The sequence below is a fragment of the Aethalodelphis obliquidens genome, unplaced genomic scaffold (assembly GCF_003676395.1).
Source record: "Aethalodelphis obliquidens isolate GAN/ISIS:26980383/991018 unplaced genomic scaffold, ASM367639v1 scaffold51, whole genome shotgun sequence".
Classification (NCBI taxonomy): domain Eukaryota; kingdom Metazoa; phylum Chordata; class Mammalia; order Artiodactyla; family Delphinidae; genus Aethalodelphis; species Aethalodelphis obliquidens.
This window is the reverse complement of record NW_020837995.1, coordinates 4,860,867-4,880,323: the sequence shown is the minus strand read 5'-3', so window position 1 is coordinate 4,880,323 and position 19,457 is coordinate 4,860,867. Positions and strand designations below refer to the sequence as shown.

General features: G+C 37.4%; 1 protein-coding gene across 6 annotated transcripts in view; it reads right to left on the bottom strand.

Moving 5' to 3' along the window:
- Positions 1–19,457, bottom strand: part of CDIN1 (CDAN1 interacting nuclease 1) — a 220,735-nt gene that overhangs the window by 113,107 nt on the left and 88,171 nt on the right. For 5 of the 6 annotated variants that reach the window (XR_003428168.1, XM_027083825.1, XM_027083827.1 and 2 more), the window contains exons 6-8: positions 6,907–6,986; positions 6,506–6,555; positions 1,444–1,511 (exon numbers count right to left, since the gene is read on the bottom strand). Coding sequence is in view for 5 of the 6 variants with exons in the window: in XM_027083825.1 (XP_026939626.1) it covers positions 1,444–1,511; positions 6,506–6,555; positions 6,907–6,986 (198 nt within the window). In the remaining variant the exon portion in view is untranslated. Of the gene's footprint in view, positions 1–1,443; positions 1,512–6,505; positions 6,556–6,906; positions 6,987–13,870; positions 13,877–19,457 lie in introns of those variants that run through there. The other variant, XM_027083826.1, reaches the window with a different exon arrangement.

Genomic DNA, 19,457 nt, shown 5'->3' with positions numbered 1-19,457 from the left:
GAATAAAGATGCAGACCTACTAGAGAATGGACCTGAGGATATGGGGAGGGGAAAGGGTAAGCTGGGACAAAGTGAGAGAGTGGCATGGACATATATACACTACCAAACGTAAAATAGATAGCTAGTGGGAAGCAGCTGCATAGCACAGGGAGATCAGCTCGGTGCTTTGTGACCACCTAGAGGGATGGGATAGGGAGAGTGGGTGGGAGGGAGACGCAAGAGGGAAGAGTTATGGGGATATACGTATATGTATAACTGATTCACTTTGTTATAAAGCAGAAACTAACACACCATTGTAAAGCAATTATACTCCAATAAAGATGTTAAAAAAAACAAAAACAAAAACTTGCTGCTTTTGCATAGCAAAATTTAATTCAGTAATCTGAGGCCACTTTCCTAATTTATCAGCTTTCTCTAACCCTCGCTGGAGAATATTTATGGCATACCCCATCTTAAAATTATCAACAATCTTATAACACATTCAACTCCATTCTCCAGGTCACTAATAAAAATATTGAATATTAAGAGTTAAAACAGACTTCTTGCAGAACTGTATTCAACATCCTTCCTCAACTTGACATAAGACCATTCATTTGACTTTCCTTGGCTAAGTCTTGTCCATTTTTGGAGCAAAAATTATGTAATCCAATATTGTCTGATGTTTTTAAACTAAAAAAAAATACACTATGCAAATCTTAAACATCTACATAAAACAGATGTGTACAATAATACGATCTGTATAGAACCTTGACAAATTACCACATTTAAAATGGAGAAGAGGAATTAATTCCTTGTAGAGTGCTTTATGGTTGCTGTGATCAGTTATCACATGAACGCCTTTTGAGGCTTAATTTCTAACGTGTAAGAGATGTTGAAAGAAATAACAATCTGTAATAAGATTCCACATTGGCACACAAACACATGCATACATGTGAGATTTTAAAAAGTCATACTAAATCTATGATGACAATTCATGTTTGGCATAAAAATAATAAAAGCTCAGTATTTCATTTTCAAGTAAAAGTACTAGTCGATTCCATACACAAGACAAAAATACCTAACATGAATTTTTCTAACAATTCTTTTTAATATATAAAGTATTTTATGGACAATATTTCTTTTGTTTCTTTCTCTTGGAAGGCCTAGATTATGGCTAATATCTCATGACACCAAAAGTAATACTGCAACAGATATTAAAGCATTTTTTCAGCCACTTATGCTATAAAATATTAATTGCAAGCCTGTGCATGTGCTGTATATACAGGGGATTAGGTAACTGAGTTCCTGCTCAGTTCTAAATCAATAAAAGATAACATGCACAGCATCCATCATCGTTTTCTCTTCCTTTAGTACATAATAACTGCAAGTGGAAGATTTTTAAAAATATATATTTAAGCACTCGTGGAGATAACATATGCTGAAGAGGACGTAAGCAATACTTACCTAGGAAGGACAGGTTTTTCTCCAGAAGCAAGTCCCTGAGCAGAACTTCATGCTCATGACCAATGGCACTGGGAAGTGTTAGTTAAGGAGGGTAACATAGGTAGAATTAAAGCACGCTAATACCAGGGCTATACTTTGAGACGAAATGACCCATGGAGGTAATTACAGCAAGTACCTCCTCATACAGCCCACATCTCTGAGGAGTGAGATTTCTTTACAAATCCCCTCATTTAAGTGATTCGATAGACTTTTTTCTATAATGTTTAAATGGATTTTGGCAAATAAAGATTTGTAAATGGATGTGTACTTTATCTTCTTTTGAAAAGAAATTCATTTTAAACATCCTTTATGCTATGTTAAAAATCCCTCAGTTCAATTTAGGACCATTTATTAAGCACTTACAAGGTGCAGCAAAGAATACCAACCAGCCTTTGCCCTAAAAGAGTTTCCAGTCTTACAGAGTTCCATAAATCTTCTGTGAATTCACACTTGTCACAAAGCCAGCATTTAGCAGCTCCTATTTCACTTCTAGTCTATGACTGGTGATCTTCTGTGACTTGGGAAGTCAAACAACTGACTTGTTGAGAATTATATGCACTCTGGAGGAAAGACATCCTAGTAAAGGGTTGTGGATCAGGGTGTGGGTACAGAGGCTGTTTCAAGTCTTTTTCTCGTGTGTGCAAGTTTTCACATATTATATAATGCATATAAATACATACACACTCACACATGAATATTTTGAGTGCTGGGACTTCCCTGGCGGTCCAGTGGTTAAGACTCTGTGCTTCCACTGGAGGCGGCGCAGGTTTGACCCCTGGTAGAGGAACTAAGATCCCGCATGCCAGGCGGCCAAAAAAAAAAAAAAGTTTTGAGTGCTACTATGAGGCAGGCACTGTATTAAGTGCTTTATGTATTATATTTCATCCTCACAGTTATTATTATCCTTATCTTACAGATGAGAAAACCGAGGCTTAGAAAGAAATCTGCACAAGGTCATATGGCTAATATGTGGCAGAGCAGAGGATCAGTATAAAATCTCTGCAAAGCCTATGTCTGTGACCTCTGTACGGCTTCTTTAAAAAATATTAAAATTGATTATGTAAAGATAATTGATATTAGTTAATATTTCTTAAATACCATGTACTAAGCCTTTGTGCTAAACACTTTGGTGTATCATCTTATTTAATCTTCACAACAATCACATTAGCAGGTACCATTACTAGTCCCATTTTTACAGTTAACGAAAGCAAGGTTCAGGAAGGCTGAAGAACCTGCTGACAGTCTCATGGCCAGTAAGTAATGAAGTCAGGAAAGAAACTTGGAATTCTGGTCTATTTTCCAAAAGGATGAGATTGTACAAAGTGTGAAAAGGAGTGTTATCCTATTCTGGTACTTTAATTCTGTCAAAAGCATTTGGTAACATAGGCAGACCTTGCAGATATTGTGGATTCAGTTCCAGAATAAAAAAAATATCGCAGTAAAGCAAGTTACATGAATTTTTTGGTTTCCCAGTGCATATAAAAGTTATTTTTACACTATAATGTAGTCTATGAAGTGCCCAAAAGCATTATGTCCAAAAAAATGCACATACCTTAATTAAAAAATACTTTATTGCTAAAAAATGTTAACCATCATCTGAGCCCTCAGCGAGTCCTAATCTTTTTGCTACTATAACATCACAGATGACGGTAACAAATATAATAATGAAAAGGTTTAAAATACTGTAAGAATTACCAAAAGGTGACGCAGAGACAGGAAGTGAGCAAATGCTATGGGGAAAATGAATCCAACAGACTTGCTCGATGCTGAGTTGCCACAAACCTTCAATTTGTAAAAGGCATAATATCTGCACAGCGCAATAAAGTGAAGCACAATAAAATGAGGTGTGCCTGTAATTATCTAATTCTCCATCTCACTGATGCCAACCTGGTCCTATCACTCCTTGGCTTACCAGAGACTCTTTAATTCTGATCATGCACTGTGAGAGTCCAATTTAAATGAAATAAAGTTATATATTATTTGTAAAATTAAAAATTCTTAGAGAATTAGTCTGCTCTTTATCAACACATACAGGTGAATATCATTTAAATCTTAGAATTCAAGAGGTGAGACCACTCGTATCCACTGTCAAAACAAGCCCCAAGTCATTATCATTGTCTTTTTCCTTCTGCTGTCTCCTCCTCCCCATGCATAGGACTGCTCCTACTTCTCACTGAAAACAAAATAAACAAATTCTTAAATCACAAAATTTCACACATTTGCAGAGTCCATTGAAGATATCTGATGAATACCTCTCATGGTTTCTCATTACTAGGGGCATCCCACATTTGAGAACTAAATTATTTACTTCTATTCCACATAAATGTGCTCTCACTTTTATTGTTGTAAATTATTTACATCTAAAATGTTGAATCATGAAACCAAGGTTACTGATGGTACAGAAATGAAACCCACAGCACTTCAAGCTTCCTGTACTCTTGTCTTTCCTTGCTCCTCTGTTTAGGTCTTTGTCTAATAGCTTGTCCTGAAGTCACACTTTGGAAAGTTGAGGTGGCCGGTTTCTCACGCCTTTTGTGTCCGTGAATATAACCTGTGGCAGGAAAGGTGAGTGGGCGTGGCTATGTAGGAAGAATTACAGTAGACACCAAAAGAAAAAGAAAGCACAATGACAATTTATATACTCTTTGCTACTGTGCTTTTTTGGCGTCTTATTAACAAATGACCAATTTACTTTATTCTACTTAAACAAATGTCTACATGTAACATTTTCATAATGGAGTAAAAAGGTTTTGCACCTATTCTATTTATTAAGTGTGTGCTTTCTAATGAAATGATGCAATTTACCGAGTAAGCAATGTAAACGTTACCAAATTATCAGAACAACATACAAATAGCATTTCCACTCACATGAAAATTCAATAATTTTTACTCAGTGTGAAATAAAATAATTCCTGTTGATCAGCCTCAGAAACATCTATGCAAGTGTATTTACATTATATTAAACCGCTACTATCTCAGTGCAAAGATAAAATCAATTCTCTATGAACATCCCAGCCTGTTTTATTTTGCACGGTAAAAGCAATCACTAATTTGAAACTTTGGAAAGATATACTTCTTGATTATGCTTTGTTTGATATAAACATATATAAAATACAAGGTCTAGAAAATAAAGCTTATAAAAACAGTAATTTTATTGGCAATAGGCATAATGGAACTGTGAAATTATAATCTAGTCAGTGAATACAATTTACAGACATACATCATTATCTTTATCAACTGAAATCATGTACTACTTTAAATTCTACTGGCAATAACACAGCCAAAAAAGGAAAGTGAATGATGGCAAAAATGCAAGGAAAATACTCCAAACAGAATTTATAATGCTTCATAAGCAGAAACACTTAGACTTTCTCTATAATAATACCTATTATTGATGTATGGCAGTGACCATGGGGCAAAACTTGTAAATAACCTCACAAGCCATTTTCTTCCCCAGCAATACAGCAATCTGGTTTCCCGTAAGCATCTCAACTATTACTGAAAAACAGCCTCCTGGCATTTGCAAAGCAGTTGACTTCATACGTTAGTCCATGCATATATAATTAGATAGTTATATTTAAAATCAATAAGCAATCCTTCAAAAGACATTACGCTTTTAAAACCTTAACTTTAAATTGATTTTTAACTATTTTATGTGCTTCAAAATTAACATGTAATTCCACCCCAGATACTCTGAGATGGTGTTAGTTGTTATATGAATGTGCTAAACTTTATCACTGTAGCAATGTGAGGTTGGCATTCCGACAGTTTCTAACACTATCATTAATTTTACACTGAAAATAGAAGTATAGTTTCACTTTGGTCTAATAAAGAGGTAAGCTTATGACAATGCTGTGATTTTTATTAATTTAAGTTAGATTGGAATAAGAAATATACAAAGGGCTATAATATATTAATATTATATATTAATAAATATAATAGATTAAGTTAGATTGGAAGAATAAATATACCAAGGGCTGTAACATAGATACTGAATATTCTTACAAGAGGACTCTGCTAAAAGATTATTTTTCAAAGGTTAACTTTATGAAAAAAAGAAAATGAATCTTTTTTTTTACAAAAATTTCATTGACTCCTAACAAAAAGCCTCCTTACTGGTAATCACCGAGTCACAACTGGTCGCAATGCCACCCATGCTAACAAAACCCAGGAAGGGCATGTTATATTATTAAGAAATATGAGACTCATGGACTCAGATAGATATGATTCCCATTAAAAAATTGCTAATTATTTACTTTTTGAATAAACTTTTTGAGCCAAGGACTGTCAATATCCTTAGTGTTGCCACAACACTACTAAAGGTATTGATTAAAAATGTCCTCCTTCACCACGTCTAGTTGCTGTCCACTCAAATCCTGTTTGAAGAAGCAAGCATTAACTCTAGTAATCTCAATATCTTTAATGAAGAATGACTGGACATCTGTTCTCATAGCCTTAAATTCAGTCCAGAGGGAAAAATTAGCTTGGTTTTCTCTAAAAATGTTTATTAGGAACCCAAGCAAGAGCTCAGATTGTAATCAACATTTAAGCAATAAGAATCTACTGCCCTTTAAAACGTGATAGTCTCTGGTGGCATTTTAATCACATCATCCTTTAACTCCAGGCTCAAAATTTATTCTCAACTAAATTTGGTTCATTTTAAATAGAAATGTGTTATATTTGAAAAAATGTTCACTGGAATGGTTAGACATCCCAGACAATGTGTTACTTGCCTCATGACTCTGTACCTTTAAACTCACTGAAAACCAAGCAGTTTGAAATAAGCCTGTAACTGTGCAACTGCTGAACTGACATCTTCCCGGGGCCTATCTGATTTTTTTTTTTTTTTAAGCTGTAGAAAAGAATGGTCTGCAGTGACCCTCCAGTTGATTGAATATAAAATAGAAGAGTATGATATGTGTTTTGTGAAGCAGAACTTTATGTCAGGTTAAAGCTAGACACATCTCCTCCACTGAGTCTAAGCTCGTCAATTGTGCACCTAAAATTTTATGGGAAAGGATACTGTTTGATGCAGTCCACCAGTGGTCCATAACAGCAGTCGTTCACGATGCACTGCAGACAAATAAGAGAAGGGGTCTGGGATGAGTGACTACAAAAACTGTTGCAGTTAAATAGTATCCTAAAAGCAGTCATTCCTTTTCCTAAAAAAAAAAATTTAAAAAGCTATCAAAAGACTGTTCAGATTTAATCACAGAAAACAAAAATTGCATCCTTTTTATTCACTATAAAAGCAAGCTATTAAAAAGTGAAATGCTCTTCTCGCAAATATTGCATTGCCATTTATGGTGCACCCTGACCTCAGTGATAGTTTATGATGACAGTAATTAAATGAGGTTTAAAATCCTTTACTCTGCTAGGCAGATAACAGCATTGCCACTGAAAATAGACAGCTGTGATTAATACCTGATAGACCTGATTTGCTAGAACTCCATCTGGAATCTGAGAAGGGTCCCGTAGCATACTATTTATAACAGACTTGGAGGCTGCAGAAGAAAAGAGATGAACTGTTAGCAGACAGTCAACATACTTTTAATACAACATGAGAAGTGACATATACCTATAAATACACAAAGCATGAAAATGAAAACATTACTGATACTAATCATTTTTTTCCTTTTTTCAAATCTACGGGAAGCTTTTAATTAGACCATTTTGCCAAGTTTATAAGCCACATTGCCAGATTTGAAGATGACCTAATTTTTCCAAGGTAAATTAACAAGTACAGACCTAAAGCATATGTCTCTTTGCAGATAAATTAGCTTTGGAAAAGCCCACTTGGGGGAAAAAGAAAACCACAACAAAAACAATCAGAAAAGAAAATATTTACCTTTTGCAGGTAAGTATGTTATAATCAAGCATATGTACCTGGAAAGCTTAGTGAAGGCAGGTCAGATTCAAAGACTTCAATGACGTCAATAAAAAATAACTTTCAGCCGAGAAAGCATCTCTGAATTCTAAACCTTTCTGAAATAATTCTCATCAACTGCCACGAAATGTTATGTCCATTTCACAGGTAAGGAAAGTAGGTAAAACTGACTGACAATAGAGCAAATCTTTTTTTTTTTTTTTTTGCAGTATGCGGGCCTCTCACTGCTGTGGCCTCTCCCGTTGCGGAGCACAGGCTCCGGATGCGCAGGCTCAGCGGTCATGGCTCACGGGCCCAGCCGCTCCGTGGCATGTGGGATCCTCCCGGACCGGGGCACGAACCCGTGTCCCCTGTATCGGCAGGCGGACTCTCAACCACTGCGCCACCAGGGAAGCCCTGAGCCAATCATAAATAAGGGAAAATAATACACACACACACACACACACACACACACACATTTATATTTATATACGAATTTTTGTCCCAAAACGTCTCATCACACCCAGTTGCAAATTAAATTGACCTTATCCTGGGGAACCGCAACAGAAGGGACTATGGGAGGCATCTTCTGAGGGATGCTATATCAGATCACACCCTTTGAAAAGTGAGGCAGGAGATCCTGGCCTCACTGTTTACTGTAGGCATGCAGAAGCCATGGTGGCCAGAACACCTCTTCCTCAGCATGGGAGGAAGGCAAGTCTCTAGATGGAAGCTAAGTCAGGTGTTGCTTAGGAACCAATTCCTTCAAGTCCTCCAGTGGAATCATTCCCATTTACCAAAATAGCTTAGGGTCTGGTCCCCACAAGCACAAACTAAAATGCATACTGGATAATTATCTAGTTAAACAGAATGAACACAGACCACAGACCTATGTCATTCAGGTTCTGAGAAAGTTTTTGGCTTAACGTATTTTTTTAGATTATGATGTTCTTTATCAAGTTCAGTACTATAAGAACACTGACAGATAGGATAAATGTTAGTAAATTCTGTGGAAGGAAATAAGGAAATGACATCTTTCTCACTTAAGCATAGTATGGAGTACACAAAGAAAAAATGAAGCGCAATAATTTTAATTATTTCCTATTCTTAGTCCCATAACTGCATGTTCATAGCAATGTTATATAGTTAATAGCCATTTATAAATGTGTTTGCACTGCAAGTGGAGAGGCCATATTTGGAGTCTCAGAAAAGATCATCATCACTGGAGGAATCCTATCCAGCCCTATCCCTAAGCCAGCTCTGCAACCTGGCAAATTATGGAACCTCTCAAATTCAGTGTCTTCCTCTGTAGAAAGTGATAATGTTATCTGACATGACTACCTTTAAGGGTTCTTACATGAGTCCCTAGAGAAAACAGCTACAACAGCTTTTTTGTTATTTATTTTGTTAAAGTTTAAGTAATAATAAGAAACAAATCAGGCTTAGGCATTTGCCTCATGTAAGCTTAAGTTAGACTCAATTATTTCGGAAAGACATTACCATGGATAAGCGGAACAAACATTGGAAATGTGAAGCAGCAAACTGTCTTATTATAAAAGAATAGATTATTCCAACAATAGTGTTAAATAGATAGAAAAGTACCTGGTAAACTCACTCTGTTTTCCCAACTTAATTCTAAGGCCAGGCTAGTAGGAGGGGAACAAAGCAATCGCACATGCACTGGGTCACCTTCCCTGAGGGACTGCACTCTCTCTGGTCTGCCACTCAGTCACCGGATAGTAATGGCAGACACATTCCTTTGTGGTACCCATGATGCTATCAGTGTCTCAAGGGAACAAAAGCACCTTCTCCACATGCACCTGGTTATTGCTAAGTTATTACACTGCTAACTCTCATACCCATGTGAGAAGAAGATTACTAAATGACCAGACAGTATACCCAAAAGTGCTATTCTAGGGAAAATTACTGACCTCATACCAAACTATATGCAAACTCATTGCTAAAATCATAAAACAAAGGCCCTTTTTAAAAAAGAAGAGGGACAATACCCTAGTACAGAAAAAAATTAGGTCATTTATTTTATGAGGGAAGAAAGGGAAATATTAAAGAAAAAAGAAACTGATGACATCATAATTTTCCTCACAATATACATTTTAGAACAGTGTGCTTACCAGAATTAAGAATCATTGCCAATAAACTTTAAAAAAATAGTTTGAATATATTGAATAGAACACTATTCAAATCAAAGGAAGCTTGCGAGAGGAAGTCAGTGATTTTAAATTGAATAGTAAAAACTATATATTGAGTCCGCGTTCATTTTAAACTCAAAAAAAGCTCTTTTCTCTTCTTGCAACCTGCCGTTTTTCAGAGCACGAGAGAAAAGTGCTAACACATAGGAACTGCAGGCCAAGGCTCCAGATGCAGGATGTGCCTGCCCTCCATGCCTGGGTCTTTGCACTCAGGCTTGAGGAGGTCTACATCTCAGATCAAGCCAGAGTGCAAGCATACATTTACACACATACTCTGAAGCTTAGGCAATGCCAAAGGGAGGAATAATAACATCAACCAGATAAGGAAAGGCAATTGGACAATCTTGGGACGGCTGGGGATAGGAACCCTCACGGAAGCCTATGACTTTCACAGAAGCTGTCCCTAGGCCAGCCATGATATCTGTCCAATGTACATCAATCTATTTTGACCACAGGTAGACAGGAGTTTTGTTCTCCCTAACCTTTGCTAGAGGTAGTCATTCTGTTGATTTCACAATTTAACCCTGTCACTGCTTCAACTGCTGGGATTTCAACTATCTACCAAGCATGTGCAAAGCAAGAATGCATGAGTCACTTGAAGCAAGATGTACAAGAATAGGAGAGCTGGTATCTGTTAAAGCACGCTACACAGAAGACAGGCAAGAGGCAATGCCTGGACTAAGGCATAATGCCTAAATAAAGATCATGATCTTTTTATTGTGGAATATTTCTAACATAAAGAAGGCAGGAAGCTAATATAATAAATATCCACGTCCCACCATTCTGACTTAGCTTCTGGATCGGCAATTAAATTAACTTTGGAGAGCCTAAGATTAATTTGTGTAAACTTTTAAACTTATCACTCTTGCTAGAGGTTGGTTTGTTTTACTAGTATTTTCAAGAAACCAAATTTGGGTTTTGCTTTCTCTCTACTGCTCCATTTCTTCAAGTTACATTGAATTTATCCTTTTGTGATCATTGTTTCCTGCTTTCTTCTTTGAGTTTGCTACACTTATCCTTTTACTAATTTACTATGTTTATTAAATACATTTTTAATCTTTTAACATACTTTTTAAGGCTATAATTTTTCCTCTAAATTCTGCTTTAGCTACATGCCATAATTTTTGCTGTCATTTATAAATATTTTGTAGTTTCCATTATGATTTAATCTTTGACTCATAAATTCTTTTAAACATTTCATTTTTTATATTTCCAATTTGATCTGATTGTGGTCAATGTATGTGATGTTTATTTTAATTTGGAAGTATGTGCTTGACTTCCTTTGTGTTTTTATATGGAACATATTTTTATAAATGTTTTATATATCTTAAAAATCACTGAAGTTCCTATTGAGGTACAGAGTTCAGGTATGTCTAGTATGTCAAGGTTTTTAATTGTATTATTCAAATCTTATATATTCTTATTAATATTTTCCACACTAGATATGAACTAATCTACTACTACTGTCAGTTTGTCAGTTTCTCCACATAATTCTATCAATGTTTGTTTTCTATATTAGGAGGCTATTTTGTTGGGTGTACAAACTCATTGTTTTACATATACTTCTTAGAAATTATATCTTTTGGCATCAAGTCATAACCTTCTCAATCTCTTTTTTTGTGCTAAACATAACATTACCTAGTGGTAATACTGCTGCACCACTTTTCTTTTGGATAGTATCTGCCTGATATATCTGGTATTCCATTTCTTTACTTTAAACTTCATTTTATCATTAAGTCTTAGGCCTGACTCTTATTAATAACATTTAGCCAGATTTTCTAAAATCAAATTTGAAAATCTTTGCTTTTTAAAACGTGAGTTTAATCCACTTGCAACTGAGACATTTGGACTTATCTCTACCCTCTTGTTTTCCATGTTCTGGTAACCATTTTCTTCCCTTCTCCATTTCTCCTTTACTACCTCCTAGTTGATTAAATTTTCTTCATGCCCCCTTTCTCTCTTTATTCACTTGAATGTAATACACTTTGTATCTACTTCTTCAGTAGTCCTCTCAAAAAAATTTAAACAATATCTAATCTAATCATACCTCCTTTGTAATTCTGAGTATAAGTAATTTAGAATGCACTCACTCCAATCAGAAAGCCCCCATTCCTCATCAGCCTCCATGTTATTGTGCCTATTATTTCTGTTCAACCATCTTGTTTGTAAACACAATTTCCTAGTTAGTCTTTGTGATGGTTAATTTTATGTGTCAACTTGATCGGGCCACAGGGTGACACATTTGGTCAAATATTATTCTAGATGTTTGTAAGGGTGTTTCTGGATGAGATTCACATTTGAATTGGTAGACTGAGTAAAGCAGATTGCCTTCCCTAATGTGGTGGGCCTCATCCAATCAGCTGAAGGACTGCCTAGAACAAAAAGACTGAGTAGAAGAGAATTCTTTCTGCCTAACTGCCTTTGACTTGGGACATTGGTATTTTCCTGCCTTTAGACTAGAACTAAAATATTGGTTCCTCCTGGGTCTCAAGCCTGCATGCCTCTGGACTGGAACTAGGCCACTGGCATTGCCTCTCCTGTGTCTCCAGCTTGCTGACTAACTGTAGATATTGGGACTTATTAGCCTCTATTATCATGTGAACCAATTTCTTATAATCAATCTCTCTCTCTCTACACACACACACACACACACACACACACACACACACACACACACACACATGCACACGCACACAGTCCTACTGGTTCTGTTTCTCTGGAGAATCTTCACTTATATAGTCTCTTTCCATTTTTAAAAACATTTTTTTAAACATTCAATGCTTATTTAGATTTATCAACATGTTTGTCAATTTCCTTTTTCAGCATTGCTTCTTGAATTCCACATTCTACTTTTGGATTCAATATCCAAAAATTGGATATTGTTACTAAAGCACCTCATTTATTAGTTCTTTCAGCTGGGATCACTGAGTAGTAAATCATTTAGTTCTGCCTTGTCTGAAAATATCTCTACTTATTTCTCACTCTTGAATGATAATATAGCTGGGCACAGAATCACAGGCTAAGATTCAGCCCTTTGAAGATATGATTCCATTGTTTCTTGACATCTATTACAAATAAGAACTCTACTCTCAGTCTAATGGTAGTCCTTATATAGGTAATCTGTCTTTAATTTCTGGTTGCTTTTAGATTTTTCTTTGATATTCAATAGTTACATCACTGTTCACCTGGGTATGACTCTTTTTATTTAGCCTGCTTGGAATTAGCTATGTTTCATGAGTCTAAGGATAAATGCCTTTAACCAGTTTGAAAGAAATGAGCCATTATAGCTTTGGTCTCCATTCTCTTCCTGGAACGCTTACATTAGACATCTTTTAGGTCTTATTTTATCTCCTACCCCTATAAACTGTTTATATTTCCCTTCTCTTCATCTCTTGTGTTACACTAAAGTTACTTTCCTTAGAGCCATCCTAGAATTCACTAACTTTTGTTCTAATCTAATTCTTCTAATTTTTATTTTTTTTTGTTTAATCCAACACTTCACTCATCTAATGAGCTTTTAACCTCAATGACAATTACTTCATTTCTAAACGTTATTTTTAAATGTGTTTTTCACACTATTTTCTATTCTTTCATTTATCCAGTTATAGTCTTCCTTTTTTTTTTTTTTTTGGCTGCGTCAGGTCTTCGTTGTGGTGTGTGGGCTTCTCTCTAGTTGCGGCACATGGGTCTTCTCTCTCTGGTTGAGCCACACGAGCTCAGTTGTTGTGGCACGTGGGGCTCAGTTGCCCCGCAGCATGTGGGATCTTAGTTCCCCAACCAGGGACTGAACCCACATCCCTTTCATTGGAAGGAGGATTCTTTACCACTGGACTATCAGGGAAGTCCCTATAGTCTTTCTTTTTATTCAATCAGCTTATATATTAATTTTAGTTTATAAATGTCATCTTATAGATTAAATTTATAGTGACTTCATTTTCTCATCTCTAGTCCATAGTATACGATTTCTCTACCTATCTACCTATCTACCTGCCTACCTACTTACCTATCTTCCCTATGGTGGTAGTTTCCTCACTTGCTTTGTAAATTTTTACTGTTAGCTTATTTTCAGAAAGAATTGTTTGACTTGTGCTGCGGAAATAACCATGACAAAGTAGTTTTATGTATATTTTTGCAGAGACTAGTTTTATTGTTAATTTCTTAGCTCAGGCTTCCTGCAGTAAGTAAGAATGCAAATCTGAACCTATACCCACAAATGGTGCTGACCTATTTCTAATTTCTCTCTCCTCTCCTAATACTCCACAACCCAAGTCCATATACAGTAAGCAAGCTTCCTTACATTTTCTCTAGGCACGTGGAGTTTCCTACTCCTTTTTTTCATGGTTTGGGCTATTTGTAGAAGCTCAATTCCAGCTCCTGGCTGCACATCTTTCCCTATGGGCTGTTAAAAATCCCAGCCCCGGCCTTTTATGTCTACATCTAAAGCTAAAAATTCTTATGGACCTACACAGTGTGAGCCCCTGTTCACCACTCTGAATATACATTCTGTCTCCATTCCTTGTAACTAGAGATTGAATTCCTTTGTTTGAACTTGATTATGTATTTTAAAAGATTTTTTTGTTGTTGTTTATTTGGTCTATCATTTCTATGTCTTTGTCATGGAAACGTAGCCCATCCACAAAAACTCACTCTGTTATGTTGCTGAAGTTTTTGGAAACCCTTTAATAAGAAGTTCAAGGGAAAGCTTGTTTCTTTGTTAAATTTTTTTTTTGCAGTTAAAGTTATATAAATATATAAAGAAAAAAGTCCTCCCATGAAGTTGGAGCCCCAGACAATAGCAAAAGGGGCAGGTGGCAAATATGCAGGTAGGTTGGAGAATGGAACCACCTAAATCACCCGTGAAGTCCTCTCTGCTGCATGGTGTCTGGCTAGGCCAGGGAAATGGGAGAATGGTCATTGGTGGCTAGGAAATAAATCGTTCCCCTGACCCCTCCAAAGGCTGCTACCATGTCAGAGGTCAAAGCACTGTGCTAAATCAACAGGCTTAGGAAACAAAACAACTTGTTTCTGCGGGTTTGAGAATCAATTCCACGGGCTTCTCAAATACAGACCCATATTTTTTTTGGTGGAGGGGATTGGTGGCTTTAAACACCAATTTCTTAACATGCTCATTATTTGGCAAGTTGGGCTGGACTCAATGGAGACAGCTTCTCTTTGTGTGGCGTTAACTGGAGTGGATTATCTGGGTGCTGGAGGATTCACTTTCTTGACCACTCACTCACAGGTCTGGCAAATCTGTACCTGCTGTGAGGTCAGCTATAACTGTGGGAGAGGGGCCTCGGTTTTTCTCCATTTGGACCTCTCTGAGGTCTGCTTGAACTTCCCCTTGAATTGACGGGTAGGTTCCAAGAGCAAGCATCCCAAGGGAGCCAGGCAGAAGTTTATGGCTTCTTATGACCTAGCCTCAGATATCATACAACAAGACCATAATTTTTTTTTACATCTTCCTCAAAAGAGGAAAAACATGCCTTCTAAAGGAAAGGTAAACTTGCAAAGCTATGCACTATAATGCTTTCAAATGGGGAGGCAGCACGGAACAGTGGTTATGCGCTGAGTCTAGAATCAGATAGACCTGGTTTGAGGCCTGGCCCTTCCACCTGCTAGCTGTGTCATATCAACAAGTTAATTAATCTCTGTGACCTTCAGTTCCCTCATCAGTAAAAGAGCATTAACACTGGTGCTTATTTTGTAGGGTTGTTGTGAAGATGAAATAAAATAACACGCAAAAAGCACTAACATGCTGTTTGAGACCTGGGATGTTACAGTCGTTAGGCTGTTGCCTTGGCCGGTGTTAGATTACAGTGTGGCCTGCTTTTTGCCTCCCCAAATCACATCATCAAAATCATTTGTTACTTTCTATGGTCCAGAGGGTAAAAAAAGAAAAACTTCATGAGGTATAAATGAAGTCAGGAGCCTGCTCTTACCACGCACATGTTGCCACGGCCTTGGAGAGACAGCAGAAGTGAGTCTATTCAACAGGCAAAAGGCATCAATGCCAGAATTTCCCTCTTTACACCCCTCCCCTGCCGCACCCCCTTGTGGGATTCAGTGTGTGCAGTGCACAATCCGGAATCAAACCTGTTCTCTGGAAAGAACCTGGTAGAAGTCCTTTCCACCTCTGTGTGTGTTAAGCTTAATGTGTTGTCGCTGCATGAGGGGTTTGTATTTTAAGTCTTGCCTATAACCATAGAAGAGAGAGATTTTTTCCCCTCCAGCTAAGGGCATTTCAAGCATCAGCAATCAAGCAAGTAGCAACTCTGCCCAAATCATTAACATCACACCCACTTTTATAACTCTTCCTTTCCTTAGTGTAAGCTCAGATAAGCGGCCAGCTACCGCGGAAAGGAACGGAGGCAAACAAGCAGGTGAATCATCTTCACTCTTAAGGTCCCTGGAAGTCCTGCCTACTGCAGAGTGCCATCTGCCTAGGTTACACCTGGACTGAAACAAAGACAAGACCATATATACATGGGACCTCCAATCCGATGTCACAAATGGATTTAAGCATGATAAGTGAGCCAGCATGGGGCTGACTATACACTGGATAGCAGCAGTCAGGAGTGAAAACAAGATGAAATGAGGGATGGATGATACAGGGATAAAGATGAGATGGGTCATTTGGAAGGAAAATTCAAGTGCAGACAGCACAGTGTTGTTAGAACCTGGTTCTCCCTCCATTGAAAAAACAAAGAAAAAAAAAAAAAAAACAATCCCTGCAGCTGAAAAGCTGGATGGGGAAGACAGCTGCTCCCAAAACACACCAGGAGTTCTGCTTCTTCACGCGGCTGCTCCAGAGGCTGAGCTCCAGAATGGCAAAGCCTAAAATTTAATCTAGAATTAAATTTCAAGCTAGAATTTAATCTCTTCTTCAAGTGCTGGTTTAAGGCTTTTGGATATCAAGGTCATGAAGGTCTCAAGTTACATCTCCATGGAGCTGGCCTACCAGTGTCTATTCTGGACAATTTCAATATTGCCAGTGGCCTACAGGAGCCTACTTTCTCTTACAGTTGGAACCACTCCTCTGGAGAATTCCAGGCAGCTCGCTAGCTCTCCTGTAGCACAGGAGTGATCTCTAAAGCATTCTGATCCCATGTGACAATCTGAATAAGAAATATCTTTTAACATTAGGGAACCCTATAGGGACAAATTATAATTTTGCTCTCTAACTAGCACATAATTGTGTAAGAAATAACTTGAACTAGAGTCATCAAAAAAGTATTATATAAGGACAAGAGGAAGGTGTCTCCAAAGCATGAATAGTCACACTGATCAGATCCTTGTCTCAGGCAACTTGCAGCTCTACAGCCATCATACACCATCAACTCCTATTCAACGAACAAACATTCAACAGAACTTTATTCAGCATGTGGTTAATGCCAAGTACATATTTAATTCCACCCCAGACTCCATCGTCCAAATCTGGAATATTCTTTTGAATCTTTCCGTTGGCCAAAACTTCAAAGCTCAGTTCAATTCTCACCTCCTCCAGTAAAGTTTTCCCTTAATTCTTCTTGTTCTCCTCTCCCTCATACTGTGGGGCGGAGTGAACTCATTGCTACCGATCATTTGGCACTTTATTAAATATTACTTTGTCACCTGTTGACAGAAGATTGATCAGGATGCTAAGACTTGAAACCATGATAGCCCAAAGAAAACAAAATCTGAAGGAAAAAAATAATGCTTAGCACAGTACGGAAAAAAGATATCATACTTCCTCAATGCTATCTTTACATATCTGAGGGTTTTTACATGGAGGATTAGCTAATCCTGTGGTCACACCAAGAAGATGAGAAATAATTCTTATACGTTTATTACTGGTGCTGAAGCTACAAGGTTTCAGATTGCACTGTGGCCCTATGTTTGGTCTACGTCAATCTTTCTTCACCTCTTTTTAGTTTGTTTCATTATGGCCGCCTCAGGACACTTTCAGACGTTTTCTTCTTAACTGCTCCCCAATGAAATTTTAATGCCGCAGATATACTTGATATCTGGCTACGCCATGTCACCATCTTTGAGAATGCATGGCTCACAAAGACAACTAAGGAACTGCTTGTGTCAGGATACTTGACAAACTGCCTAAAAGCAAAAATATTTCTCAGCTATCACCTCAAAGTCGCTCTGCACAAATAGCTACTCAATAAATTGCTGACCACATTATTAATGAACTACTCAAAATCCAATTCCCTACTGTTACAGCCATTTCTAGGTATTAAAATGTATTTGACTTAATTTGAGCTTTTATTATTTCAGATGAGTAGGCTTTTTAAAAAACTGTTTTCAGAAAATGTAGACTAAGAGGCTATAGGACACAATGGGTCTTTAGATAAGTGCTGACAACATCTAATGCCATGTCTCCCAAAGAGAAGAGGGCTTAACACTGGCATAGGAGAAGTGACTTTACTAGGACACAAAATAATTGTTTGAACAGTTATACGTTATTTTAACAAGTACTTTCTATTTATGGCAAGAAAGCCCAGTTTATTATTTAACGTGGTATTATAAATTTCCCTTTGAAAATATAATTAAATAAATGACATTTTAAAAATATCAGGTAGATATAGCGTATTTATTATTAGTACGTGTGGTACACTATGTGGATATGGTAAAACTGTAAATGTACCCAAATTTCTAATTTCAGAAACACTATACAAAGTCAGTTGAGCATTCAGGAAGGCGGGGTTACTCAGCCTACCCTATAACAAGTGTCCACTTCTGAAAAGGAATAACAGTCAACATTTACTGAGTGTTTGCTGTGTACCAGGCACAACTCTAAACCCTAATTCGATGAACTCTCAGTATGTACTCACAAGGTGGCTATCCTCATCTTAGATATGAAGAAACTGATGGGGAATTTACGTAATTTGCCCAAAGTCCCACTCCTAGTTAGTGGTGGAGCCATGATATGAACTTACTAGCCAGTTGGGCTCATAATTACCTGGCTATTCTCCAGCACTATTCCCATGGTACTCAAAAGTAATGTGAAATGTTCCAGATTGAGGCATCATATTTATAAGAATTGACCTCCAGATTGAGGCAACATATCTATAAGAATTGACCTCGTTTTCCTCCCTCCTAGATATCCCTCCAATTCAAATATTGGCAATTAAAGTTGCAAGACACTTAGTGCTCCAGGTAGAGCAAATATAGGGCCACATAATGAAGCTGAGCTCTTCTGTCTAAGCTGAGCTCTCCTGTCTTACTGGGGCCCTGCATGTCAGATGACATTGAGAGTTGAGTCACAGGTAAAGAGAAGACTCCAACTCAAGGTCAGGGGAGAAAGTTAATGGCAGCAGAGACCTACTAAAATTTGCTGAGGTAGCTAGAAAACCTGGCAAGATCACAAGTGTCTTATGTTATATAAAGAAAGAGAAATGGATGCTCTTAAAGGTGATACTGCAGGTGGTATGACCGAGTTTGTAGTGGTCAATGAGACAGGGATAAGTCTCTGCTTTGCAAGTTGATGACTTCAAGAAGCCTTTCTAATAATTCCCTCTGGTAGCCTGCTCATTTATATCTCCCGTGTTTCCCTTTGCTGGCAAAGACCCACACCACACCATCGTGTCTGCCGCAGTGCATAATTAGAAAGCAGTGAATTCTAAGTCATTAAAAGTGTTGCCCAGGATTGGAAAGATTCATGGAAAGGGAGATGGTATTCAGGCATGAACCTGTGCTCTTTTTTGGCAGGCTCCCTAATCTAATGGGAAAAGAACAAACTAAACGTTAGATTTCTTAAATTTTAGGAGAAGGGTCAATGGGGAAGCAGAGATGGAATTTCAAGGTAAGTTAGACAATATGAAAATTCACACACTTTCAGTACATTGAAAGAAACATTTCCTGGGAACCAAGCCCATGTGACCAATTACAGCCAGGGACAGGGCTTC